We start from the raw sequence: 27,809 nt of genomic DNA on the forward strand, positions 1-27,809 counted from the left end.
TCCTGTCTTCAGTCGCCGTCCTAGGCTCCCCCCCCCCACGAGAAAGAGACAGCTGGTTTAGTCCGGTCCACAAGTGAAGGAGCTGCTGCGGTGTTTGGAACTGGCGGTAAGGAATCCTCCATGGAAAGTACCATTGTGACTGTTAGGAGGGGAGGCCCTGGCCATGCGTTACAGCCTCTACCCCGAGCTTGGAGAACAGGATGCAGGACTCCTGGGTTTCTAGCAAGGGAGGAGCGGGGTAGAAAAGAGATGGCTAGAAGAGAGAGCGCGCCACGATTGCTATAGGGTTCCCTTCTCAGCATAGGGAGGAGCTTGCGGGGGGATTGGAAATTGGGAGGGGGTGTTGGGAGCCCGGATTCCTGGGTTCTTTGGAAGGGAAGGGTATATAAGGTGAAGATGGCTTCAGTAAGGAGGGCATTGAAGAGGAGGAGGAGGGGATTGAAGAGGAGGAGGGGATTAGCCCAGATGATGATGTCAGTTTCAACTCCCCTAATCTACGGGGAAAAACTGTCCCTTTGGGTTAAGGATTCCTGTGCTCCAAGTTAGTCAGATCCTCTGGACTGGGGCGGCGGCGGGGGGAGTGTATGGGTTCAGGGTGCCTTGGTTCTTTCGCTGTGGTCCTCCACCTCCTTTCCCCTCTCTTTCTTTTGGTACTCCTGGCTCTCTTTCACCTTCACTGGTTTACTTACCCCCTGCCCCGGTCAGCATTCAAATTGTAAGCTCCTTGGGGCACCTGCCTTTTTTGTCATTGTTGCTGTTGACTGGCTTCCTCTATAAACCCCATTGATTCATGTTGATGGCACTATAAACAGTTTCTTAACGACAAGGAGCGGGGATGTGATTTAGAAATGAGTCTGGAGAATTAAGGCCATTGACTGACAGCCCTGAGTCCAGTAGGTTAAAGCAAGGGGACTCCAGAAAGAGGCCAGCAGCTGTTGGCTTGGATCAGCCCTGTTCTTTCTTTGCCATTGAAACCAGGACGTACAGCATTGAGACAGGACATCTTGGATGCCAGCCCGAACCTACGTTGTTCCTTTCCCCTTAGCCTGCTGTAACCCGGGGAATGTAAACAACTGGACTTGGCGAGGAAGGGACAATTGTTCTAAAGCTCTTGGCACAAGGCCAGTTTCTATACATGAATGCTCAAAAAAGGCATCAAAATGAGCTGTGGTGGGGAGCGGACATTCAGAAAGGCGTTACTCCCCTCTTTTGTCCTTGGAGGCAGGGATCTCTGTCCTTTTGCTTATGTTTCTGTAAAGTACCACGTGCAGTGTTTGCATGGTATAAAAATAATATATAGGATGCCATGCTGAAAGGTGGGATATACATCTAGATCAGTGGTTTCCAATTTTTTTCCCCCATGGACCACTTGAAAATTGCTGAGGGTCATGGCAGATCACTTAATGATTTTTCCACCTGTTGGAGCAATGGTAATGTGCTGTGCTAGATGCTGTATGACTTTTAATTGTATTTTTATTGCTTCCCCCTTATATTATATGCAATACAATAAAATCCAATATAAGAAATAAAAGAAGCAATAAAAAATTAACTATTTTTATTGCTTCTTTTATTTCTTATACTGGATTTTATTGGATTTTTAAATCAATATGAGCATTTAATGTGGACATGCCATGGAGCACATGGAGCCCTGGTCTAGGTAATATAATAGAAACTGCTTAGAGAGCCTGGGTACTTATTTCTTTATTTATTATTTAATTTGTATCCCACCCTTCCTCCCAGCAGGAGCCCAGGGCTGCAAACAAAGAGCTAAAAACACTTTAAAACATCATAAAAACAGATCTTAAAATACATTAAAACAAAACAGCATTAAAAACATTAAAAAAACAACTTTAATAAAAGGTTAAAAACATTATAAAAAACATATTAAGCAATTCTAACACAGACGCAGCCTTGAGATCCATTTGCAGAGCCTGGTAACTTGAAACAGTATGTTTTCAAAACAAAAGCATTTTGTGAGCTGCCTGGAAGATCTCCTTTTTCTGACAGAGAGGCAGGAGATAAATAGTTTGAATAAACAAGCAAGACTCTGCTGTACTGTTTTAAAGTTATTAGGTTCAGCATTCAGAATAGTTGAAGAACCACTGAATTAATTCAGTAGTTTTTCAGTCCATATTGTGGGGAACCCTAGGGTTTACTTATCAGGGATTCCTCAGTGAGGTAACTGGGAATAGCAGACACATTTCCATAAAAAACACTTTGTCTAGTGCAACCACTCAAAACTGTGGCCACAGGAGAGTCCTGGGCATGCTCCCAACTCATGAAGGACAGCAAGGAGGGTTAACAGGCCTGACCTGTGTGTTCTAGTATGTTTCCCTCTGTGGAATTATGTGCAGTACACTGAGGTCCCATGACAGACACATAGAGATTATTTGACAAGTGGAAGTAGGTTCCCAGGAAATAGAAACTTTGAAAGCCACCAATGTAGCCCTCAGTTTTCAACAAAGGTCTTCTGGACCTGAGGTCAAATCCTCTCCGAGTCTCACAGAGATCTTGGTCTCGATATCTGCTTGCTGTAAAATTAGAATAATAGAGTTGGCTTTTGCAGGTTTGTTGCAAAGATGAAAGAGGGGTTGGCTTTAAAATGTTCTGTGTAGTGAAAGTAAACGCTAGTTAAATAATAACCACCATTTCTTAATCTATCATTAAAGAGTGGCCCGTTAACCTTTTCTTTTAAATAAGTGACTAGTATAGCAAGAAGAATATTTTTAAAATCAGAGGGAACTACTCAGCTAAGGGTGTCTTATGTATGGGACTTCATGGAGGTTGGGAGGGGGAGGTTGGATCATAGATCCATCTTAACCCAAGTGCTTTAACTGTGAGAAGTTCATAAGAGAAGGGGGTTGAAAGCCATATAATAATCAGAAATGTACTCTGAACATGATCTTTGAAATGCATGTTTCTTTTAAAATGTTCATCATCATAATTAGCATGTATATGCAACATTTCCTCCAAAGTGCTGAGAAAATATTGGCATTCCTTATTTTTATTATTTATTTATTTAAAATATTTCTGTCCCGCCCTTCTTCATAGGGCACTCAGGGTGGCTTACAAAAATAAAACAAAATACGTACATAATAAAATTGTAAACAGTAAAATCACAAAAACATTAAAATAAATTAAAATACATAAAATACAGTTAAAATACATAAAATACTATATACACACACACACATATATAGGGAGTGGTACTAAAGGGACTACAAAGTAAAATTTAATGTAGAAGGCATAAAATCAGTATCGGGCTCTACCTTCAGTCCTCACAACAGATCATTCTTAGTAAGCTAGAATTTTTCTCAGACTATTGAGGGGATGTTTAGGCTTCCTCTGTGTGAAATGAGATTTGACCCAGTGGTTCCCAGCTAACAGCTTATGGTTTTTTGAACTCTCAGTCTCCCCCACTGTGACTTTAACAGCAAGCATTTAATGGCTGACAATTAACAAAAAATATTTATCAATATATGTGTTTTTTAAAAATATCTTGAAATGCATGGTGTATTTGCTTTACAGTAGATTGTTGCCTGCCTGGAGTTCTTGTGGATACAGAAGTTATAAATCTGAATATTTAAATATTGCATGTTGTCTGAATACTTAAAAATATGGTTGGGGAATCTGGTGGCCTCCAGATATCCTTGGACTCCAGCTCCCATCAGCCTTAGCAACAGGGCCAATGGTCAGGGTATTTTGACAATTTATACACTGCTTCATTACAGTTTTCTCTAAGTGGTGTAAAAGTAACTCTGTATAATGAAAATAAAAATCAGTTGAAACTGTGCAATCAGAATTCAGGGATGATGGGAACTGTAGTCGAGCAACATTGAGAGGGACAGAGGTCCCCCATCCCTGCTTTAAAACCATTCATCCTGCTGATTTAAGCAATGGTAGGGCTGGGGTGTTGGGGGAGATCTGTTGTCTTCATTTCCTGCTGGTAGACTTCCCAGAAGCATCTGGCTGACTATTGTCAGAAAGGAAGTTGAGTTATAATTACAAAACAGGAGTCTTATCTTGAACAAGGGAAACAAAACCACGTTGGTTTTGTTTTGCTGGGCTGTTTTTATTTTTGTTTTAAATGGGAAGGGCTGAAAACCATCTTTCATAATCTGGGGTGTTATCTGTTGTTTAGAAAAGTCAACAGACGTTCTTACTCTTTGCCCTGGTATAGTGCAAAGAATAATGACAAAACAACAGGAGAAATGGAAGGCCCAGGATGGTTTAGCAGTCTGATCCCATGCACTTGGGATTGCAGTGGGGCTTATTCCTGACCAGGCATGTTTAGGATCTTACCTTTCTTCTCTTATTTGAATACTTGCCATGTGTAAATTCATTTTTGAAGGCAAAACTGATTTGAGGCGACTTCATATATACTCTATGTGTGTGTTTCCCTCCTGTCCTTTTCTAGGAAAGGTCTTAACTGTTGATCGGCAACAGTCACGGTTTGCAGTCCAATGTTCTCTCTGTCTTTGTGTCTGCCTGCCTGCCTAATAACCGAGTGTCAGATTTGCACCCCACTCCTCTTTTGGAATATAGCTGTTATAGCACAGTGGGGAGGAGAGCCTGGCTAGGAGTCCAGAGTCTGTGAGTTCAAATCCTCGCTGGTGTCTCCTGGGTGTCAAGTGCCAGCTAAAGATCACCCCCACAGTGAGTGGCTTGGGGGTTACATGCCCTGCCACCTGTGCAGCCATGGGCAAGCTGCATAGTCCCAAGGAGCCCAGTTGCCCCCCAGCTGGCAGTTGCAGACAATGAAGGGGCTGGCTTGTGCAGCTGTAGCAAGCTGAGGGAGGCAATGGGAAATCCCCTCTGAATACCGCTTACCATGAAATCCCTATTCATAGAGTCGCCATAAGTCGGGATCGACTTGAAGTCAGTCCATTTCCATTTTCCTCTTTTAGAAGTCTGAAAGCTTTCCGAGTGTTGTGGAATCTTCAGGCTGGGTTTTGATGGGGCTGCTCTGTTTCCATTTCCTCCTCCTCCTGCCGCCGCCCCCTCCCTTGCCGGTTTCAGCTGCTTGGGGTGAACTGAGGTCGCCGGCGCGGGGCGGGGCCAGGCTGGCGGCTGTGCGCGTGGCCGCTTGGCCAAGAGCTGGAAAGCTTAGTTGCCCGCAGCAGCCGGAGCTGAAAGCCGGGCAGGGGCCGTGGGGCTTCCTTCGTGGGCGCGGCGTTGCCTCGCCTGTGGGATCCAGGGAGCCGCATGGGAAAGGAGTCCGAGCTGCTGGAGCAGGAGGTGGGTGGCTGCCTGCCTTCAGGAGGAGACCCTGCTGCTCTGCCCTTCCTTCATTCCTTCCACCAGAGCTCAGGCCAGGACTCCCCGGAGCTTTGGCTTCCTGCTCTCGCTGAGCCCGCAAAGGTCTCGCTTTGCTGCTGCTGGAGCGGGAAGCCAGGTGTCCCCAGGCCCCCAGCCCTTCTTTGCATTAACCCCTAGAGAACCCAAGGGTTCCGGTTCAGGCGCTGAACCCACTAGGCCTCTCTGCCCTCCCTCGTTTGCGATAGGAGGGGAGTCGCCGTGAGCCAGCCCGGCCTTCTAGCCTCGCTTGCTTTTAACCCCCAAGGGACCCAGGAGGCCTGGCTCTTGGCATCTTGTGTCAATTTCCCTCTTGGGCCTCTCTGGCCTTCACAACCCAGGAGTCCTGGGTCATGAAACCTCTTTCCTTGCAAACCCCTCTCTTCCAGCCGCCCCCATCTTTCTCTCTCTGTCGTCTCCTTCTCTGCCTCCTTGCCACCTGCAGGAAAGCACAGAGAACTGCCTTATCCGTCTAGCTCGGTGCTGCCAACACAGGCTGGCAGTGGCTATCCAGGGTTTCAGGCAGGAGTCTCTCCCAGCCCTACCTGGAGATGTCGGGGATTGAACCTGGGACCTTCTGTACGCACACCAGATGTTCTGCCACTGAGCACTGGCCCTTCCTCTGGTTGTATTTAGGCTGAGGGCTGCATGTGGCCCTTGGGCTGCTAGTCTCCCACCCCTCTTGTTATAGTGCTTAGTTCCCTGGCCTGCAAAGAAAAATTCCCAGAGCACAGAAGGATGCCAGGGAGAAGGGGATGTTGCAATCCTTTCCCCTGCCATGCTAGTTTTCTATATGCAGAGTTTATTTGTTGGAATGCCTTGGTGCAGGTTGAGTCCCTTTGTGAGAATTGGGCCTAGGTTGGGGTTAGGCTTTTCAGCACTGTTCCCTTCTCCTCTCCCCACCTTTATTTTCTTGACTGATTTTATATATTTTACATTAACCCTCCCTCCCCCACACCTCCCTGCTGTGGTATGAAGGAAGTGGAAGGCCTGGATTGTGTCTGTGGATTGCATTTTTCTTGGCACGTTTTTCCAGAGTCATAAATCATACTGGCAGGGGGGAAAAAACCCGCTTGACCAAAAGGACAGGCTCTCCTCATGGGAACAGAGGGCCCCTTTTGTGGTAGCTTGTATGAAGTTGGATGTAGTGGTTCAAGCAGGGAGAAACAATGTTGCCAGTGAGACCTGGGAGACCAGGGTTCAAATCTCCACTCAGCCACGCAGCTCACTGGGTGACTTTGGGCCAGTCAGTATCTCAGCCTGAACTACCTCACAGGGTTATTGCGAGGTTAGAGTGAGGAGGAGGAGAAGCATGTTTGGATGCCACCTTGGGCTACTTGGAGGACAAGGGGGATGTAAACATAATAATAAATAGATAAGGTCTGGATGCCTGGGTTCTACCTCCAGTTCTGGAATAGTAGGAAAGGCTAGTGGTTGCACAGTGAGGGAGCCGAGACTCCTGGAGCCTCTCTGAGGAAGTAGAGAGTAAGGACCAGAGAGAATTGCCTGCTGCCTTCTTTGTAGCCATTTCAGTGACAGATGAAAACTTTTATTTTTATATTCTGTGGTCTTAAAAATCTTTAATTGTAATCCGCTATTTGTGTATTTTTACTTATGCTGTGAACTGGAGGTGAGCAACCTCAGGCTTGGGGGCCAAATGTGGTCTTCCAGAATCTCTTCTCTGGCCCTCAGGACTCTTTCTATGCCACACCCCCTCTCCCCAGGCCACATCCCTTACCAACCCTGTTTCTTTGTTGATGATGATGTTATATATTCCACCCTACCTCCCAAAGGAGTGCACGCACGCACACACAAACAATAAAACATAAAAGCAATTCCAATATAGATGCAGACTGTGTATTTATTATTATTATTACATTTATACTTTCTTGCATGTATGTGAGTGTATAGACTCCTCTGACTTTTGTGTACTTGAAATGTAGCCTACTGTACACAGGTAAGAGTCTTATTCACTGCTCCACCCACTTTTCCTTCTGGCCCTGCTCACTGCTGGCATGCGGCCCCCATAAGGTTGTTCACCACGGAATACGGCCCTTGGGCTGAAGCAGCTTCCCCCCCTTGCTATAGGCCTTTCAGTGTCTCATTTTTCGGACTATGGTAGGTTTTCTCAAGGATCACATTAACAGAAGCAATCCTGCGTTTGGGATATACAGTGCCTTGCAAAAGTAATCAGACTCCGACCAGTGCTCCCATATTACTGAATTACAAATGGTTCATTGTAATTTTGTTCTGTATGATATTTTATTTTGAAACACTGAAACTCAAAATCAGTTATTGTAAGGTGACGGTGGCTTTATGTTGGGAAATGTTTGTAAGAAACAAAAAACCCTGAAATGTTGCTTGCCTAAGTATTCAACCCCTGTGCTGTGTCAGCTGTTTACACAGATTAAAGAAATTGCCCTATCGAGGACACAGTTACCTTACCATTGGCCTCCACCTGTGAACCATTAAAGTTGTCGTCACATTGTCAGGATAAAAATCCCACTGTTGAAGGATGATTGGTCAGGCTGTGGATCTGAAGGAGAATGAAGACCAAAGAGCAATCTGCAAAAGTGAGAGATAATGTAATACAAATGCACAGATTAGGAAAAGGGTACAAACTAATATCCAAGTGTTTGGAGATCCCAATGAGCACAGTTGGATCAATAATTGAGAAGTGGAAGCATCACACCACCCAGGCACTGCCAAGAAAAGTCCGTTCCTCAAAACTCAGCGCTCAAACAAGAAGGAGACTTGTGAGAGAAGCCACAGAGAGGCCAACCATCACTTTGAAGGAGCTACAGAGTTCAGTGGCTGGGAGAGGAGTAATGGTGCACCAGTTAACCATATCAAGGGCTCTGCATAACACTGGCCTGTATGGGAGGGTGGCAAGAAAGAAGCCGCTACTCAAAAATTACCCTCTGAAAGCACGTCTGAAGTTTCCCAGAAAGCATGAGCGTGCCCCAGCTGCAATGTGGGAAAAGGTTTTGTGGTCAGATGAGACCAAGATTGAGCTTTTTGGCCAAAACTCAAAGCGCTGTGTGTGGTGCAAACCTAACACTGCCCATGCCTCAAGACACACCAACCCTACAATGAGGTATGGTGGTGGCAGCATCATGCTGTGGGGATGCTTCTCATCAGCAGGGACTGGGCATCTTGTTAAAATTGTAGGAAGGATGTATGGAGCCAAATACAGGGAAATACAGTAGGGCCCCGCTTTTCGGCGCCCCGCTAATACGGCGGCACCAGCAGGGCGATCAGCTGTAGCACGGGGAGCTCCAGCTGCTGCACTCCAGCTGACAGCAATTAACTGTAGCGTGGGGAGCTCGCATGCTACAGCTGATCACTGTCAGCTGGAGCACGGTGGCTGGAGCTCCCTGCGCTACAGCTGATTATCTGGAGCGTGTGATCAGCTGGAGCGCGGAGAGCTCTCCTGCTATAGCTGATCGCTGTCAGCTGGAGCGCGGCGGCGGGAATGCAGTAGGGCCCCATTTTCTGGCAATTTTTGCTTTTTGGCGGGGGTCTGGAATGTAACCTGCCGTATGAGTGAGGCCCTACCCTACTGCAAGAGAACTGAAGCTTGGCAGGAAATTCACTTTTCAGCAGGACAATGATCCCAAGCACAAGGCCAAAGCAACATTGGAGTGGCTCAAGAACAAAAAGGTGAATGTCCTGCAGTGGCCCAGTCAAAGTCCTGATCTCAATCCCATTGAGAATCTGTGACTCTCTTCGAAAGTTGTAGTCTACAAGCAACGTCCAACCAACCTGAACGACCTGGAGCGAATCTGCCAAGAAGAATGGGCCAAAATCCCTCCAACGCTGTGTGCAAAGCTGGTACATACCGACTCCAAAAGATTTAAAGCTGTTATTGCAGCAAAAGGTGGCTCTACCAAATATTAATGTGTGGGGGTTGAATGCTTATGCAAGCAACATGTTTCAGGTTTTTTTGTTTCTTACAAACATTTCCCACCAATAACCAATGTTGCTTTATAATAATTGATTTTGAGTTTCAGTGTTTAAAAATAAAATATCATATAGAACAAAATTACAATGTACCATTTGTAATTCAGTAATATGAGAGCATTGGTCAGGGGTCTGATTACTTTTGCAAGGCACTGTATATAGCATGTGAATTGATCTGTTATCCCGGCACTAGGCAGTTCAAAAGCTTTTCCTCTGTGAGCCTATGTCATGATGACCTGGATTTACCATTGACACCTGAGACCCACCCTTTTTTATGATTGTATCTTGTTTTAAATTGTTTTTAAGAATTATTTTAAAATGTTGTAACTTGTCATTGGGACCTCAGGGTGAAGAGTGGGTGCTAATAATAATTTCTCCCCCTTTCAGATGGAAACAGAGCTACCCATCCTTGTAGAACAAGGAAGCTGGCATAAGATAACCAAGTTTACTTGAGGTAAGTCTATGGGATCTCCTTCAGATTTGTGTTGAATTTGAATGGGAAATAGTTTCTCTTTTATAAGAAACTCGTTTTGTAAGCCCTGAGACAATTAAAACAAAACTAGCTGTCAGCCTGGGATACTGGACTGCGTGGTTTCAACAGAAGGGACTAGTGCTGTGGCGCATGTATGTTGCTGATTCAGTGTTTGGATGATGACAGGCTGGCTGTGGCTAGCATGGCATTTGTAGCATGCTTGGAGCCCGTTGCCTCATAATTGGAAGGCCTCTTGGAATGTGAAACATGGTCATCTTATTGGATGCTTCCATATTTCAAATCAATCTGGAGGTGTCAGAGCTGGGAGGATGATGCGTGTGTCCCTGTGCCTGTCCTAGAGCCTCCCCACCTTGTTTCCACCCCTTTTCTGTAAAGCAAAATGCGCTAGATCTTCCCATTCAGTTGGAGTCCCTTTCGGCTGCTTCACACCTCTTCTGATCACAGCTCAATGACTACATATGTGAATGGGGGCTGTCACAGTTACAGCATCTCAGACAGAAGGTTTCATTTCGCCTCCCCTCGGATGTAATGCTTTTCCAGCGGAGCCAGATCCACATGCGTGGGCCCAGCCAGTCAAAGTGTCCAGTAATGAAGCAGTATGTGTGAACCAGGCCTGTGTCTTCAACCCTCAGGGCATGCACGGAGGCCCCGCCGGAGGGGACAGTGCCCAGATCTGGGGGAAGCAGAAACATTCCTGTAGCTTGTCACCTTAGGAGTGAGTTTGTGGTGTAGGGAAGGGCAAGATGAGGAATCATTTATTTATTTATTTTATTTAAAAAGTTTATACCCCGCCTTTTTCCGAGGAACTCAGGGCGGCTTACATTAAAAACCAGAAATAATTAATAAACCTGATATTCATTTTAAACAATTTAAAAATAAATTAAATAAACATAAGTTAAAACTAACTACATTAGTTAAAAGCCCGTCTAAATAGAACAGTCTTCACCTGCGCACAAAAAATCGATAATGAGGAAGCCGACCTAACCTCACTAGGAAGAGAATTCCACAGTCCAGGGGTGGCCACCGAAAAAGCCCTATTCTGTGTCTCTGCAAGATGAACTTGCAGGAAGGAAGGGGTAATGAGAAGGATCTCGCTGGAGGATCTTAGAGTCCGAGCAGGTTCATAGAGGGAGAGGCGCTCTGACAGATAGCCTGGACCTAAGCCGTATAAGGCTTTATAGGTCAAAACCAGCACCTTATCATTGGGGGAACAAACTAATATTGTTATTGGTGATAGGAACCCAGGCGTCCTGGCTGAATCTCAGCCCTAACTTGTGTTTATAGGGGTTGCGTTAATTTCCTGCCCTGTTTATATACGCGATGTAGTTTCTATCTAACTGCCTCACTGTATGCCACATATTTCTTGTTTATTCCTTATCTTGCTGCCTCGCCTCAAGATAAGTTATTTGTAACTTAGTGCCCTTGACTGGAAAGTTGTGTCCACATTTTGAAGGTTTCAGAAGAGCATGGCAAAAACTGCCATGCTGTTATGAAGCCCCTGTTCACTTTTGTGGGGTCTCCTTAGAGTAACTTCCCAGGGGATTATGTCCAATTAGTCATATTTATGATGCTGATGATTCTTTTTCCATTATAAATCCTAGATCACTTATAGATCTCTTCATCTTTTCCCTTTGCTTCACTGAATGGCAGCCCAAGCTTTACCACGTGAGGCAGCCTCTTTGTCTTACTTCATGTGAGGACTGCCTCTGTCGTCAGGCTAAACATTTCAGGAAATACAAGTCATCTGAGGGGTGTGTGGTGTGTGGGAGGTGCCATAGGAATAGGAGAAATGCCACGCTAGGTCAGATCATTACACCATCTAACTTGTCTTCTGACCTCAACCAGATGCCTCAGAGAGCTTCATAAAATGGGTTGGAACTATATTCAGATATGCATACAATATATATTACTTGGCATGAAGCCGATGAAGTGGGTTTTCGGGGGGGGGGGGAATTATTTGGAAAATCTTCCCATGCAAATAGAGATAATTTGCATCAAAAACATTTCGGTTTGCATTGGGGAAATTTCCAGTATCCTAGAGCAGGGGAGAAGAATCTGTGGCCCTCCAGCTGTTGCTGGACTACAACTCTCATCATCTCTGAACATTGTCCATGTTGGCTGGGGCTGATGGGAGTTGTAGTCCAGCAGTAGCTGGAAAGCCACAGGTTCCTCACCCCTCCCCTTGAGAGTCATCTATTTTAACATGTTTATTTTTACCTGTACTTAGTAAACCTAAAAAAAAAAATGGAAATGGCCAAGCTTGCCTCATACCATATTGGACATCTGGTGTCCATTCATTGTTACTAATGAACTTTGTTACGAGTGAACTAATTGTTAGTAATGAACTAATGGAAAATTTTCTGCGGGGAAGAAAATAAGGCACTGGAAAATTTTCCACCACGCTAATATTCTAGTGCTGTTTTGCCTGTCTGTCTTTTCTGCTTCCAGGTGTCTGTGGGAAGAGAGAATGATGTGGAAAACATTGCTGATGTTAGAGCTAGGGGGAGCAGGGGGGCGGGCTCCCTGTGTGCTCCCGTTCTTCACCTCTGGTCTCCGGTACCGGTCCTCTTCGGCCATTGATCAGCACCATGAGCTGGCCCGCGAGCGATCCAAGACGGTTACCTCCTTCTATAACCAGTCGGCCATTGACACAGCAGCCGAGAAGGTGAGTATCTATGACCATTTGTTGTTGCATCCCCACTCGCAGCTGAAGACGTTGTAGGCATAGGAGAGCAGGCCGGTGTTCCTGCTTTCTCAACCCCCACCTCTCCAAGGCGGGTTTTGCCTCACCCTAATAAATCTGTAGGCCACAAGCCAGGAGCCAGACTAGGTTTTCCGTGCTTGTGCTCCTTGGCACCAGCTGTTCTCCTGAGATGGAAAGCCCTCAAGAAAGGAGTGTTATAGGAAGGACAGGTCTGAGCAGGTGAATTGCATTCCTTGACACTGGTTTCTGGCCTAGTTGAAAAATAGATGGCCTTCATCAGCCTGGCAAAGTCTGTTGATTTTGGCACAGCCAATGCTGTTTCAGTGCTTGTGGGGAGGGACATGGGGTGTGTGTATGTATAAGCTGAGGCGTCTCAGTGTTTGTATTTTCCTCAGAAATCACCCTATCCAACTATTGTTTTGAACAGAATTATCCATCGACCCCTGGGCCCCATTTTGCTAATCGCTACTGTTTAATGAGTTCCCCTAACAACTTGGCAGTGACTCTGGAAAGGCAGTCCACATTATTGGCTAAGGGAGGAGAGAGGCCTTATCTTGCTCCTGCTGTCTGGAGCTGGCCCCGGGGAAAACGCTGGTTAATTAAATAAACCATCCGTCTGCCGTTATGCAGAAGCCTGAGAAGAGAGGTTTTCAATAGCCCTCCGCACGTTAGCATGTTACCTGCTTGGTTCCTGACAGAAACCATTTATGAAGTTATTTGCACATGACTGAAGTGTCCCTGTTTTAGGTGTGGGGTGGAAAAAAGGTGGCCACCTGTTTCTGAAGGAACTACTCGCCAGTGTTGTTGCCACCATCCACTCTCCTCCCCAACAAGAGTTCCTGTGCATTTCTGTTGGGCAGAAATGTAATGGGAGCTTTCCCCAGCATTGCATCTCTGCGCTGGGGGAAAACAGCAGCCGTTACGTTCCTTGAAGCTCCTTAAAAGATGGCAGCCGTAATTTGTCTGAGAGCAAGTGGTTTCTGTTAAGAAGAAAACCCATTCTACATCTTTGCTTATCGAGCCCGTACTTTCATTTTACTTCTGGCTGCTCTGAAGCTCAGTGACTTGGATCCCAAATATCTGAAAGACAGCCTCCATCCCCATAGACCCTTTTGGGTGTTAAGAATGGCAGAGGGGGTTCCACTACTCTCAGAAGTGTAGGGAATGATGGCCTCAGAAAGGGCTTTCTCTGTGGCACCCTTTTCCCACAAAGGTCTGCTTAGCACCTTTGCCCCGGGCCTTTGACAGTGAAGGCATCTTGTTTTGTGGCCTCCTCAGTTTTGCTTAACTTACACTGTGCTGCTTTTCCTTGGAATTGTTTGTTCTTAGAAGGAAAGCATTGTATATGCCATTATATTATTTGTTTTTCATTGTATGATTGTATTGCTGTAACCCGCCCTGGGACCTTATGGTGAAGGCAGGTGACAAATCTTATAAAATAAATGAATAAATACCAGATATCTTGTCTATCTGCTCTTTGGTTTGGTCCCCTCACCAGTGAAACCAGAGCTAAACAGTGTTTATGGGTGGGCTATGAGGATGGGAGAGAAGTGTATGAGTGGAGAGTTGACCATGCTCAGGTTTTTTTTCTCTCACCATGAGGTAAAATGGAGTCTGACTTCTAATATTCTATGTTCAAGAGAGGATGTATGGAGAGGCTGTAAATAAGAAGCCATGGGTTTGGGGAAACACTGGCCTTTAGACCACAGAAAAGACAGGAAGGTTTTAGGTAACTAATGATAATTTTGTAGCTGGGAATTCTCAGTGCAGGCACTGTTCTGCTTGTCCTCGTGGGGGCGCTCTGGAGGCCTTGTGAACGTTTGTTCCCTCTTCTCTCTTCCCAGGCCTCTGTGAGGTTGACACCCACCACCATGTTGTATTCCGGACGGTCTCAGGATGGGAGCCATCTGCTGGTAAGTGTGAGATTAGCCTCAAATTGTCAGAGCTGCAAATTGAATTTGGAAGTCCTTGCTCTGAGCCTCATTCTTTCCCTTCCTTGCTTTTAATTGCTTTGACCTTTGTTATTGCATCATTCCCTTCTCATTCTCAGCTCTGAGAAGCCCTGGCTTCTAGGGTCATTTTCTGTGCGCAGGATGCATGTTTTGCGGCAGAGGGAGTGTTCATACATATAATCCCACTAGCTCTGTTGGTGCAGGGAATCCTTGAAAATGGAAATGGACTGCCTTCAGGTCGATCCTGACTTATGGTGACCCTATGAATATTCATAGGGTTTTCATGGTAAGCGATATTCAGAGGTGGTTTTACCATTGCCCTCCTCTGAGGCTGAGAGGCAGTGACTGGCCCAGGTCACACAGTGAGCTTCATGGCTGTGTGGGGATTCGAACCCTGGCCTCCCAGGTTGTAGTCCAATACTCTTAACCACTACGGCACACTGGCTCTAGGGAATCCTTATTTCTCTGATATTTGTCTGGGAGCAGAAGGCTTCCCTTTCCTATGTCTGCTTTGGGTTGTGTTGCTGCAGGAAATGGTGTGCCGAAACAACCAGGTTGCCCACAATATCTCCAGGGCCCTGTTGGACACAGGCACTACCTGAGACAAGCAGACCCACTTTTGTCCCCCACCTTTGCTTCTCTAGAGATTAAAATCTGTAACGGCAGCAGTCTGTGACTTGGTTGCTGTTGCCTACCTGAATGCCTTTAGGGGAAAAGAGAAGCTCTGCCTGTGCTCGTAAACTCGGCACACGCCTTTTGGAGGGATGCGAGTTCCTTCTTTGCAGCTCACCTGGCCCAGACTGCCTGGAGCTGCTCAGCTTGTGAAAATAAGGATCCCACATGAAGCAGCCTCACTAGCCTTTCTGGCTGCATATCATCATTATCGTCATTATTACAAAATGTATTGCCAGTCCTTCACCAGAAGGGTCCCATGGCTGGTCACAGCAATATAAAATACAATATTAAAACAGTTTAAAACAAATTAGTAGCACACTGCCAGCCTGAAAGCACAAAGGCCCAGGCTATGGTCTGAAGGCACATGAGGCCACCACCTTGCCAAAGCTAAGCAGATCTGGGTCTGGTCAGTGCCTGGATGGGAGACTGCCTGGGAACCACATGTATGCCACCTTGGGTTGCATGGTGAAAGAAAGTTGGTGTATAAATGTAATAAATAGAAAGAACAGGGCCGGCCCTATCATTAGGCAGAGTGAGTCGGAACACAGAAACGTAGGAAGCTCCCTTATATGGAGTCAGACTAGCTCACTGTTGTCTACACTGACTGGCTGGGGCTCTGGAGAGCCTGGGGATTGAACCTGGGACCTTCTGCAAGCAAAGGTGGCAGATGCAGCTAATACTGAGATGGTCTAAGCTTTAGATAAGGATTTTTTTTCCTTAATGGGGTACTTCATATTTTGGAAAACTGCCAGCATGTTAGCACTGGGTGAGGAGCAGACAGAGCTGTGTGCATGTTGCACAATCTGCCCCTGTGCCCTCCCAGCCAGGCTGCTGCCTTCGAGTGCAGCGGAGGATGCTGTCCCATTGCCAGTCCTGAAGAAAGATTCTCTATGTGGAACGGAGAGGGAGCCATTTTGCTCTTCACCTCAGGCAGCAAGATATCTTGAGTAGGCCCTGCAAAGAAATTAAGAGCATTTATGATGTCTTTATCCTGCTCTTTCTCTGAAGAGCTCTGGGGGCTGTATATGTGGTTCTCCTCCCACCCACACCCTTTTAAACCTGTCTCTCTTATTGATCTTTGGGAGTCTTTTTGGCTGAAGGCTACAGTAAAAATGCTTTTAAATAAATAAGGAGTCCAAAGGCCATACCTTGATTACATTTCTGTCACTCTTTTCCTCTTGGGAGCTCAGGGATATGTATGTAAAGTTCCCAGGCAATCTCCCATCCAGGCCTGCCCAGGATCTACTTAATTTCAGCAAGATGGTTATAACTGGAAGGGGGGCTATTTAAATAGGGGTAAGCAAAATGGTACCCTCCAGGTGTTGGACTGCAATTCCTACCATCCCTGACCATTGGCCACGGTGGCCAGGGTGATGGGAATTGTAGTCCAGCATCATCTGGAGGACACCATATTGGCTATTCCTGCTTCTGGCCATGTCTTCTACTTCAGCCCCTTGTGAAAGGCAAGACCATCCTTCCCATCCTCCAGTCCCATCTACGCTGCAGAGCATCGCAGGGTGCCACATTTTTCTCCAAGACCTGGAGATGAAACTGAGCTGCCATCCTCTGCCATGGTCTACTCTGTTGCACCCCTTCAAAATAGTGGAGAGTCCCCCCTTTCCCCTCCTAGAAATGTCAAGGCTGTATAGTCAACTGACACATGCTCATCATTCGTTTCAGAAAAGTGCCCGTTACCTGCACCATGAACTTCCTGTCCGCATTGCTCATCGCATCAAAGGCTTTCGGAGCCTCCCCTTCATTATTGGCTGCAACCCCACCATTCTCCATGTGGTATGTGCCGTCCAAGGGCTGGCGGGAAGCGGCTGTGCCCAATCTGGTGCCCTTTAGATGTTTTGGACTACAGCTTCCATCAGCCCCAGTCGGCACATGCTTTCATGGGAACTGTAGTCCAGAACTGCAGGGCACCAGGTTGGTGAAAGTGACCTAAAGAGATGATTAATAACGGAGGGATATTGTACCAGAACTATCACTAGAAGCTAAAATGATGAAACTGAGGTGATCATACTTTAGACACATAATAAGAAGGCATGATTCACTAGAAAAGACAATCATGCTGGGGGAAAAAGAAGAAGAGAGTAGAAAAAGAGGAAGGCCAAACAAGAGATGGATTGATTCCATAAAGGAAGCCACAGATCTGAACTTACAAGATCTGAACAGGGTGGTTCATGGCAGATGCTCTTGGAGGTCGCTGATTCATAGGGTCGCCATAAGTCGTAGTCGACTTGGAGGCACATAACAACATTGTTGGAATCTCAGTGTAACTGACATTCAAATAATATAAAATAAATAAATGTAATAATTGCCTATTTGGTTTCACAACCCAACATGCACTTCACCGCCTGCCTTCTGATCAAATGATCATCAAGGTGGCCTGTAACACAATAACACAAAACAACACACAGGCAACCCAGCAGTTCTGTGGATGGAACCAGGTTGTGCTCCCCTTCATCTTTTCAAGCTCAGGGCACCTGGCATAAGAACACAAGAAGAGTCCTGCTGGGTCAGGCCAAAGGCCCATCTAGTCCAGCATCCTGTCCTCAGAGTGGCCAAGTGTCCCACCCCACCCTGGGCTGGTGAGAACTCAGGAGTGTGGGCTCCCACCACCGCTTGCTTCTAACACTTTTAGATCTTACACCCATCCCAGAAGCTAGAAAGAGGGTTCAAGAATTCAGTGGCTCCGCGCCAAACGGCTTTGTGGGCTGAACCTCTCCTTTAGTCATTTCCATCCTCTTTGCTTCTTTCAGCATGAGCTTTACATCCGGGCATACCAGAAACTGAGCGAGTTCCCCCCAGTAAGTATGTGTTGCATCTTGGAATTCAAAAAGGCTAAAAATGTGTTGAGTCATATTGTGAATGGTCATACACATTGAATCGGATATCCAGGTGAATGGCAAAGCATGCAAGTATGTTCTTGTTTTTGAACTTAGGAAGCTCCTACATTTAAACAAAAAATCAGAATGACTGTTAGGTTAGATTCTTTCAGAGTAGGGATGGGAAATCTTGGGCCCAGGGACCAAACGTGGCCCTCCAGGCCTTTCCGTCTGGCCCTCAGAACTCTCCCCAAGCCACACCCCTCGCAGGTCCTGCACCACACCTTCCTCCAGTTCTTGTGCCTGGTGGAATGTGTCCTTGACCTGTAATGGTGCTTCTCGCTTGCCGAGGTGTTGAAATCTCCATCTTTTGTATGGCTAAACTGGAGTTAAATCTGTTGCTCCGTGCACCGCAGGCGTGCAGCTCATTGAAGGCTGCCCATGAGGGGATAAGGCCCTTAGGCTGGCAAGGTTGCCAGTCCCTGCTTAATGGCAATGGACTGTGTGATGTTCCTATATATTAGTGTATATATGGTAAGTGCTGGTTGTTTAGAGTATACATGGTAAGTAGTGAAAGAGGAGGGGGAGTGAATGGGCAATAGAATGCTTGATGATTGGCTGAATGTTTAAAATGGCTGACAGTATAAATGAAAGGATGACAGGTAAATCTGGGTGAATGTGAGGTGGTAAATTGTGGAATAGGGGGGAGAAGAGAAAGAGTGGATTGCTTGGTGGGGTTTGAGAGAGTTGTTTGTCAGGAGAGAGTGAAGAAGGAGGGAGGTGGAGTTCAGATTAGTATTGAGTAAAACCATATGCTTATGTGCCTTAAGAAGAAATCCTGTTAATCTTGTTAGTTTTGTTATCTGTAATAAATACTTAATTTGGTTTACCAAAGGCCTGATCCTTGGCTGGGGTTTCACAGACCAGAAGGGAGGGTAAGGTAATGACCAAGGCTGAAGGGGAACTGTAACAAATGGTGGCAGCGGTGAAGAGAATAACAATACCAGTATTCAGAGTCTCTGGGAATACTAGTATTGGGACGTTACTGGTGGTTGCCTAGCAGGGGGATCTGTTGAGATCTGTGCTAGAGCGGGGAGAGAAATCATAAGAGAGAGCGGTCCGGACTGGTGGAGTCCCTGGTGGTGCCTAGAGACAGGCAGTAACCACGAGCAGGTAGGAACCTGACAGGGAGAGCCAGGGAAGGATGCCTCACAGACTGCCTTCAAGTCAATCATGACTTATGGCTTATAGGGTTTTCATTGTAAGCGGTATTCAGAAGGGGTTTACCACGGCCTCCCTCTGAGGCTGGTCCTCCCCAGCTGGCTAGAGCCTGCTCAGCTTGCCACAGCTGCACAAGCCAGCCCCTTCCTTGTCCACAACTGCCACCTGGGACAACTGGGCTCCTTGGGACTATGCAGCTTGCCCACGGCTGCCCAGGTGGCAGGGCACGTCACCCCTGAGCCACTCACTGTGGGGGTGATCTTTAGCTGGCCCTTGACACCCAGGAGACACGAGCGAGGATTTGAACTCACAGACTCTGGACTCCCAGCCAGGCTCTCCTCCCCACTGTGCTATATTGGCTGTACCCCCTGCTTTATAGGCTGATAAATAAGGGGCTGCTAGTTGTGAGATGAGTGGAATGGAAAGGCTGTCTCATGCATGCTTTCTTTCGTCTCCCTCCCCAACTGCTCTCTCATTGAATGTGTCCTCTCCCTCTCTCCCCCCGCCCCTTCTCTGTTTACAGATCAAGGACCAAGAGTCAGAGGCCCAGTATTGCAAACTGGTCCGGCAGCTCCTCGACGACCACAAGGACGTGGTGACTCTACTGGCCGAGGGCTTACGGGAATGTCGAAAACACATACAGGTACTCTTGAGGCCAACTTTCCCGGCCCATTTTGGGAGCTTTGGGCTTGGGGTCCACTGACCGAGGACATCTGCAGCTGGACACCCACTGCGCATCTGAGAGGAAGAGAGCACCAGAAGCAGGGTAGATGGGCTTTGAGATGCCAGCACTTCTAGGAAGGTTTAGAAGAGGAGAGCCAGTGTGGCGTAGTGGTTTGAGTGTTGGACTATGATCTGGGAGACCAGAGTTCGAATCCCCACACAGCCATGAAGCTCACTGGGTGACCTTGGGCCAGTCACTGCCTCTCGGCCTCAGAGGAAGGCAATGGTAAAACCACCTCTGAATACCAATTACCATGAAAACCTGTTCATAGGGTTGCCATAAGTCAGGATCGACTGGAAGGCAGTCCATTTCCATTAGAAGAGGAGAGTCTGGACTCCTGGGATGTTTGCCCAGGCCTGCCGCAGATTCTCATCCTAACCTTACCCTTGTCACTTCATCTTCACTGCCTTCAGTGTAAGCCTGCTGTCAGTTTGGGCTAAGTGGGAGAAACTGTGAGGTTCCTCCGTCTCCAGATATGACCCTTGTTTTTGCCTCTTCACATGTCAATGTCCCTCAAAGGTCCGTATGAAAAGACATTGGTGAAAGTGTTGCTTCCCAGACAAGTGAATTGCATTCACTTGCGAGGCCTTGGCTGCTCTGCAGATGGTTAGATTTTTCTGTTGCCTTTTCAGGATGAGAAGCTGATCCGTTCTTTTCTGGACAAGACCCTCACCTCTCGCCTGGGTATCCGGATGTTGGCCACTCATCACCTTGCCTTGCATGAGGACAAGGTACCATTTTTTTTCTTGAACAGGACTGAGAGTTAGTGAGCAAGACTGAGCGGTGAGACCTGAGGGTGGAAGAATAAGATTTCATATTTAGGGAGGATTTGGTTTTCTCTACAATTTCTGTGTGAGTGAATATATGTAGCCACCTTAAACTGGGCCAGTCCACTGGTTCATTTGATGTGTTCTTGTTCCTGTAACCCATGACAGCTGTTCAGGGTATTGGGGAAGAGACCTTTTCTAGCACTGTTGTCTAAGAAATCTTGTAGCAACTGGAGTTACCAGAGATGGAACCGGGGACGTTCTGCATGCAATATCGGTGCTCCACCACTGAGCATCAGTCTGTCCCTCCTCTGTAATTAATTAGAATTTTATGTTTGCTCCCCTTCCCAGCTAGAGCACAAGTGTGTGTGTATAAATATATTATTTATTTGTATGTTATTTAATGCCAAAGTAGGCTTATAAGTATAAAAGTCAACGGCACAACGTTTCAAATACAAAACTCCATAATTAAAATACACAATAAACCAATCCCATAAAAATATTAAAATAAAACGTATTGGCAGACTTGGTGACTCTCATGCCAACCCAAAGGACAGTGAGACGGAGCCAACCACAAAAAGATTGGCATTTCTGCATGTTCTTGTTTAAAAACTAAACCCTGAAGGACACAGAATGACAGCAAAAACTCTCCCTGTGACGGCTTTGCAAGAGCAAAGCCCTCCTGAGGGAGCAGGAAGTTAGAAATAGTTTCACATCCTGACAGATGGAAAGAGGAGGGGGTCCAGCAACATGTGGAGGGGCTCAGGTTTCTCCACCTCAAGATATTTACCAGGAGAATTGCAGTGCATTTTCCATTGCCTCTGCGGGAGTTGGTCTACAAACTCCACTTATACCTGAGAATGTTGTGTTTTGAGTACTCCAACCTTTGTCTATCACAACCTTTCCCAACTAGTGGGCTACCAGATGTTGTTGGACCACAATTCCCATCTTTCCTGACCAGTGGCAATGCTGGCTGAGGCTGATGGGAGTTGTGGTCCAACAACACCTGGTGGCCCACTAGTTGGAAAAGGCTGGTCTGTCTGGTGCCCTCCAGATGTTTTTCCAGGCCAGGGCTGATGGGACTCTATTGATGGAGGGTGCCAGGTTGTCAAAGGCTGGAGCACAGGGACCGCAGCATCCTAGCATAACAAAGGTCTAATCTCGAAGAACGTTCTGTGCTAGTCTAAATGGCGCTTAATTTTTAAAGGGTCTGTTTTGTTTTAATACATACGCTTGTGTGCGCACAGTGTATGGGGAGTATATTTTTGTTTGCTTTTCTTTTTCAAAACGCTTTTAAAATATTTTAAAGAAGTGTAACCTGGAGACTAAGGGACAATCTAGAACATTGGTTGGTGGACCCGCATGGAATATGTGTGTTCCATAGCTTTTTATGTAAAAACGTTTCCTTAAGAGAACTTCTCACTTTTGCTGAAGCTTTGCAATAATACACACTTGCTGACTGATCATCCAAAAGATTAAATGCACCAGGATTAATGGTATGATCAGGCCAAAATTTTCAGTTTGATATTAGCCCTCATTTTGGGGCTGTAATGGGGGCTGGAGTAAAGAATGCCCTCAGTTTGGGTGAAAGCGTTCAAGGCCTTGATCCTCCATTGTCTTTTCTTCCTGCAGCCGGACTTTGTTGGGATCATCTGCACCCGCTTGTCTCCAAAGAAAATAATTGAGAAATGGGTAGATTTTGCCAGGTATTCAGTCCTGTTGATTTTTTTCAAATCCTACTGTTATACTGGCTATGGTGTGTGTAGCGGTCTGTGACTCCCTCTTGTGGCCACATTGTGTAGCTCCATCTTCTGCATTCTGTATTTCTGTTGGTTTAAAAGCTTTTGGTTTTTTGCAGTTGCTTTTTTGTTAATTTGAAAGTCAATTAGAGTCATATCAGTAATGCATAGTGATAACCTAAAAAGTGATTTATTTTAAATATTTATTTTAAAAAATCACTTAAAACTTAAACATGTGAATCAAATACATATGGTCAGCTGGGCAGAAATGGGCAGAAAGGCCTATTCCTTAAGCTACTCGGCCACGAGTAATTGCCAATGAATGAGTGCAAGTGAACATAAATGGTAAAATTTAGCCTCCCAGATGAGCTTCCCTGATAAATAAGGCCTTGCGCCTTTCTCCTCCTGCATAATAGTTAGTCTGGGGTTAAGTAGGGCTTAACCTCAGGTTGAACAGATAAAGTGCTTTTATTGCAAGAGCTGCACCGTGGCTCCAGCATACAAGTTATGCTTGAGTATAACATTGTCCTAAATCACTTAGGCCCCAAGTATCTGAAAGATGGCCTCCTTCCTTACAGATCTTCTGGGGCATTAAAATTGACAGCGGGGGCTCTGTTGGTAGCATGGCCTCCATCAGATGTGGGGGGGAACGGCGGCCCCAGAGAGGCCTTCCTCTGTGAAACCCCCTCCCTACAGATGAAGGTTTCTAGCCTCTTCATTGTACAACATTTGCTGTATGCTGAAGATGCACCTTTTTACCCTGGCCTTTGAAAGTTAGTTTTGTAAGAGTTAGTTAGTTTTGCTGAATGTATACTGGTTTTGTCTTTATAATTGTAATGGTTTTATGTGCTTTTATAACGGTATATTATATTGTTGTAATCCCATCTTGGGACTTTATGGTGAAGTGGAGGTCAGAAATCTCATTAAATCTATGCAGGGCTCATAGCAAAATGCCTGCACCTCCGCTCAAACACAGCTTGTTTCCACGGAAGCCGCTACCGTGGAGTCTGTGCTGAAATCCTGTTTCCGTATTTCCTCACAGGCGCCTGTGTGAGCACAAGTACGGGAACGCTCCTCGGGTGCGGATCAACGGCCACGTGGCCGCCCGCTTCCCTTTCATCCCAATGCCTCTTGACTACATCCTTCCAGAGCTGCTCAAGAACGCCATGAGGTGGGTGCGCCATTTTTCCTCCTCTGTCCTGTTCTGTGGCACAGCAAGGCAAATCCTGAGCTTGAGTGTCAGGCAGGGCGAGGTCCAGGCAAGGCAGGGCTCAGGCAACACTCTAGGAATACAGAGCTCTGATGTGGGTCCAGCAAGGAAGAAGCTGAAACTGAGCCCTTCTGCAGCAGCAGCGCAGCCTAATGGTTATCAACACTTGTGCTGCAAGGTGCTGCTTTACTTAAAGGGGCCCAGCCTTCTCCAATAATCTCCTTCTGAAATGAAGTGGGGGAGCCTTGGGTCTTCTACAGTGGAGTCCTCTGGGTCAGTGCCACATGCTTTGGCTGAGTGGGGGGCACTAGCCCCACAGGATCATCTGATAGCAGTGGTTCTGGAGGCGATACTGTGTGCTCTGTCCCTTCAGGTTCAGAGTCCTTGCCTCCATCACCCAATAAAGAGGCATCTGACTCCTGGTCCCACCAACATCCTCTCTGTTGTAGAGGATGTGACGTAGGCTAGATGGGAGGGTTATTGGTCCTTCCCTTCTAAAGGTCCGTAGCATTGATCCATCCCAGTTTTAGCTTTCCCAAGTGACCATCATGCTGAGTTAGGTGCTGTGTCCTGAGTCAGGTGCCGCATAATTCACTATGGGATGTGTTGGCTGATACAAGGCCTTTGGTTGGGACTGTCTGTGTTGCCCTCCTTCTTTCAGAAGGGCTGAGCAGTCACAAGGACCTCTTGTTTACCATCAACTGAGCTATTTATTTTCTAGACGGGAACACAGCAGGCAAGGCCTAAAAGTTCAAAGCCCTAAGGCAGAGGAGAGGGCAAAAAGGCTATAGCAAGAGAGGAAAAAGAAAACAGGGAGAGGGAATATGCAGAAGGGAGAGGTGCATGTGGCAAGGAGGTGCAGAGAGTAGAGGAAGGCTGGGCTTTGTGTACTGATTTGAAATAATCTACTACTCTGGCAGCAAGGATACATTCCAAGACTTCCTTTAGCATAACACCAAATGGAAAGGCATTTGGATCCTGCTTAGAGTAGGATGCAGCCTTATCCCTTTACCATTTCCTTCCTTTCAGAGCCACCATGGAGTCTCACCTGGATACTCCTTACAATGTGCCAGATATACTCATCACCATTGCCAACAATGACATTGACCTGATAATACGGTACGGCTCTACCCTAATGTGTCTTTTCTAGAGGCTTTGGGCTACCACCAGTTGCCATCTTGTTGGGAACTTGGCAACAGGGGCCAGATGAATCCATGGGGCACTGCTGTTGAGGGGGACAACCGGAGACGATCTTTGTCTTGGTGGGGAGGGATATGAGGAGCGCTGGAAGGCGAGCAGGGACAAAAATAACTTGGGAAGTATGATGTGTGGCTCCTTAACATCGTGTCCCGCTTTCTCCCGGCAGGATTTCAGACCGAGGTGCCGGGATCCCTCATGACCACATTGATAAGGTGACTGATTACCACTTCACCACGGCTGAAGCGAGTGCCCAGGACCCCCGCATGAACACCCTCTTTGGGAACATGGTGGAAATGGGGAACAGCGCCCAGTCGGGGCCCATGCATGGGTGAGAACAAAGCCAAAATGGGAGGGAAGAGGGGATTTCCAGCAACTGCTGCACAAAGGGTGTTTTCCTATGTGGAGAGGTATTTAGGAAGGAAATTCCCACATATCTACAGCCATCAGGAGCAATAAAAATAGAGACTGAAGGAATACCTAAAGCTTCCACTTTATACTTGTGGTGCTAATTGGACTAGGTACTCTTTCAAACTTTATTCAAAGTTTATCTGAAGGACCGCCTCCAGTATCACCAAATAGGCCGCCTTACAAGATCAGCCACGCAGGATTTTCTCTCGGTCCCACCAGTCAAAACAGCTAGGCTGGTACGGACCAGAGAGAGCGTTCTCGGTGGTGGCCCCCACCCTCTGGAATTCTCTCCCATACGATCTCCAACATGCCTCCTCCCTGTTGAGTTTTCGCCGAGCCTTAAAGACCTGGCTATTCAGGCAGGCCTATAAGAATATTGGGGTGGAGTAGTTTTTTTGTATGTATTAATTGCTGTTTTAGTGATGTTAGATAGATTGATGAATATGTTGTTTTTATATTGTATTAAAATGTTATGTAAGTCGCCTAGAGTGTTCGTTCAGTCGAACAGATAGGCGACTAACAAATAAAATTTATTTATTATTATTATTATTCCCACCTTAAGGGCTAGATGGGGATCAGATGTTGGGCTCAAAGTCGCATCATCCCCGGCTGGTGTGGCCAGTGGGAAAGGATGAAGGATATGTAGCCCAGCAACATCTGAGATAGCACTGGCCCAGAGCAAAGAAACTGAGATTCTCAGTTGCCAAATATTGTGCCCCTTACCACAGTCCATCCTCACATGGAACAACAGCATTTTTTTAAACATTTTTTAAGGTGTCATTGTACATAGAGTCATCAGTGCAATTGTCACCCAACAATCTGGTGATGTTTGGAGCTTTCCTCAAGCAGTGGCCGTCTCTATGAAATTTCCCTGCTGCAAAAAAAAAATGGTGTGGCAAAAGTGTTCCATGGAATAAGAGCCACGTGTTGGGCAGAATGTTTTCCAGACCCCCTCAATCAGCTAGAGCTTGCTCTCTCAGAAGACTGACTGTAGAATTAAGGACTCCTCTCTCTTCTCCTCTCCAGATTTGGATTTGGGCTACCCACCTCCCGCGCTTACGCCGAGTATCTGGGCGGCTCCCTGACCCTCCAGTCCATGCAAGGGATTGGCACCGATGTCTATCTCCGCCTCAAACACATTGATGGCAAAGGGGAGAGTTTCCGCATCTAGAAACCCACTTTCTCAGCTGCCAGAGGAAGCTTGAATGCGTACACCAAACCTAATTTCACTTGGATACACTTGTTCTCCTATGGAATTCTAAGAATGTGCTATGCTGTCCTACTGAAGCTCTTCTCTTCGATACCTGAGAAAAGGAGTCGGGTTGTTTTTCTTTTTTTTTCCTGTGCAATTGCTGATAGGACATCATCTCCTGCTGGTTATCCCATTCCTTTTTGGAGCATGCATTGTGGTTAACAGTCAGACTCCAGATTATTGGGAGAGCCTCTGCTCTCTCTCTTCCTCTCAATGGGAATATTGAAAGCCACGAAACAGCTGCCCTTCTGTACACTGCCAGCTAATCCAATCCAGGCTCTTGTGCGGCCTACATTTTCTGTTACTTCTAGTGAATATGAAGACATTGGGGTGAGGGGGAAACTTTTACTGTGGCACGTACTGATCCCATTTGGCTCTCTCAGGCTGTTCTTAGTCTGAACAACTTTCACTGCAGCATCTGGCACCAAAAGAACCTCCTTTTTCTCAGGGGAGTTTTATTGCACCCTCTCTGGGGAACCACAATTGACACCACAGTCTTCAGCAGCGGAAGACTTTCTGTGTTGCACACAGCACCAAAACGCCCTTCCCTCGTGAGGAAAAACTTTTACAATACCAAGTTGGCCCCTTTGCTGCAAACTGTGGGATTGCAGAATGTTCTCCCCCTTCCTGGCAAAATGACTTTATATTATTTCCATCCTCCCTCTCCCCACCTAATCTTTCTGTTGCCATCACCTGTTGTTTTTTTTTAAAAAGAAAAATTATTTCAGGGAGCAGAATAAGGGTTTTCTCTCTCCCTTCCTCACTCTGCATTAGAGGGATACAAAAAAGGGTTATTTTGCAGTGATACTCCAATTAAAGTGCAAATTCCAAAAACTAGCAAAAGGTGTCTACCTCTCCCATGTGTATAAGGTATGCCTGAAGGTAACATCAAAATAGGTGTGTTTGTGTTTCAGAATTTGGCCAAGGAAGAGCTGTAGGTATGTCTTTGTACCTGGCAAAATCCTGTGTGGAGCATCTTATTGTTAGTAGGCAACAGGTGTGCATGAGGGAGACACTGCATGTGTGGGTGTGTCAGGACCAATAGCACAGTAGTCCTCAATGTATAGTGTGGGGATTTCTGGAATGATGACAGCAATATAGCACAGTTTCCACGAAAGGGGTACAGTGTCTTCCTGGTTTATGTGCCACCTTAGCACAGTAGAAAGCACATCTCATAATCTGAAGGTTTGAGTTCGATCCTCAGAAAGGATAGTTCTTTAGGGGAAGGGCACGGCTTGGTGGCTGAGTACCTCTGCACGCAGCTTCAAGATTCAATTCCGGGCAGCATCTCTGGATAGGGCTGAGAAGGTCCTCGTCTGAAACCCTGGGCAGCTGCAGCTAGTAATTTTAAAAAATACCGCACTAGATAGACCAA

General features: G+C 46.4%; 1 protein-coding gene across 4 annotated transcripts; it reads left to right on the top strand.

The window, feature by feature from the left end:
* On the top strand, positions 1-27,277 carry BCKDK (branched chain keto acid dehydrogenase kinase). Of its 4 annotated transcripts, none has more exons than XM_061588350.1 (13): positions 1-106; positions 9,646-9,712; positions 12,200-12,416; positions 14,300-14,368; positions 16,763-16,873; positions 17,848-17,895; positions 19,658-19,777; positions 20,491-20,589; positions 22,258-22,331; positions 23,407-23,535; positions 24,604-24,693; positions 24,941-25,102; positions 26,209-27,277. In XM_061588350.1, the coding sequence occupies exons 3-13, from the start codon at positions 12,219-12,221 to the stop codon at positions 26,351-26,353; spliced, it is 1,245 nt and encodes a 414-aa protein (XP_061444334.1). In that variant the 5' UTR covers positions 1-106; positions 9,646-9,712; positions 12,200-12,218; the 3' UTR covers positions 26,354-27,277. The 4 variants fall into 4 exon arrangements, with proteins under 4 accessions (XP_061444334.1, XP_061444333.1, XP_061444336.1 ...); XM_061588349.1 differs by lacking the exon at positions 1-106 and adding an exon at positions 5,045-5,238; XM_061588351.1 differs by lacking the exon at positions 1-106 and adding an exon at positions 9,051-9,129.
* The last annotated feature ends 532 nt before the right edge of the window (positions 27,278-27,809 follow it).

The sequence above is a fragment of the Rhineura floridana genome, chromosome 11 (assembly GCF_030035675.1).
Source record: "Rhineura floridana isolate rRhiFlo1 chromosome 11, rRhiFlo1.hap2, whole genome shotgun sequence".
NCBI lineage: Eukaryota > Metazoa > Chordata > Lepidosauria > Squamata > Rhineuridae > Rhineura > Rhineura floridana.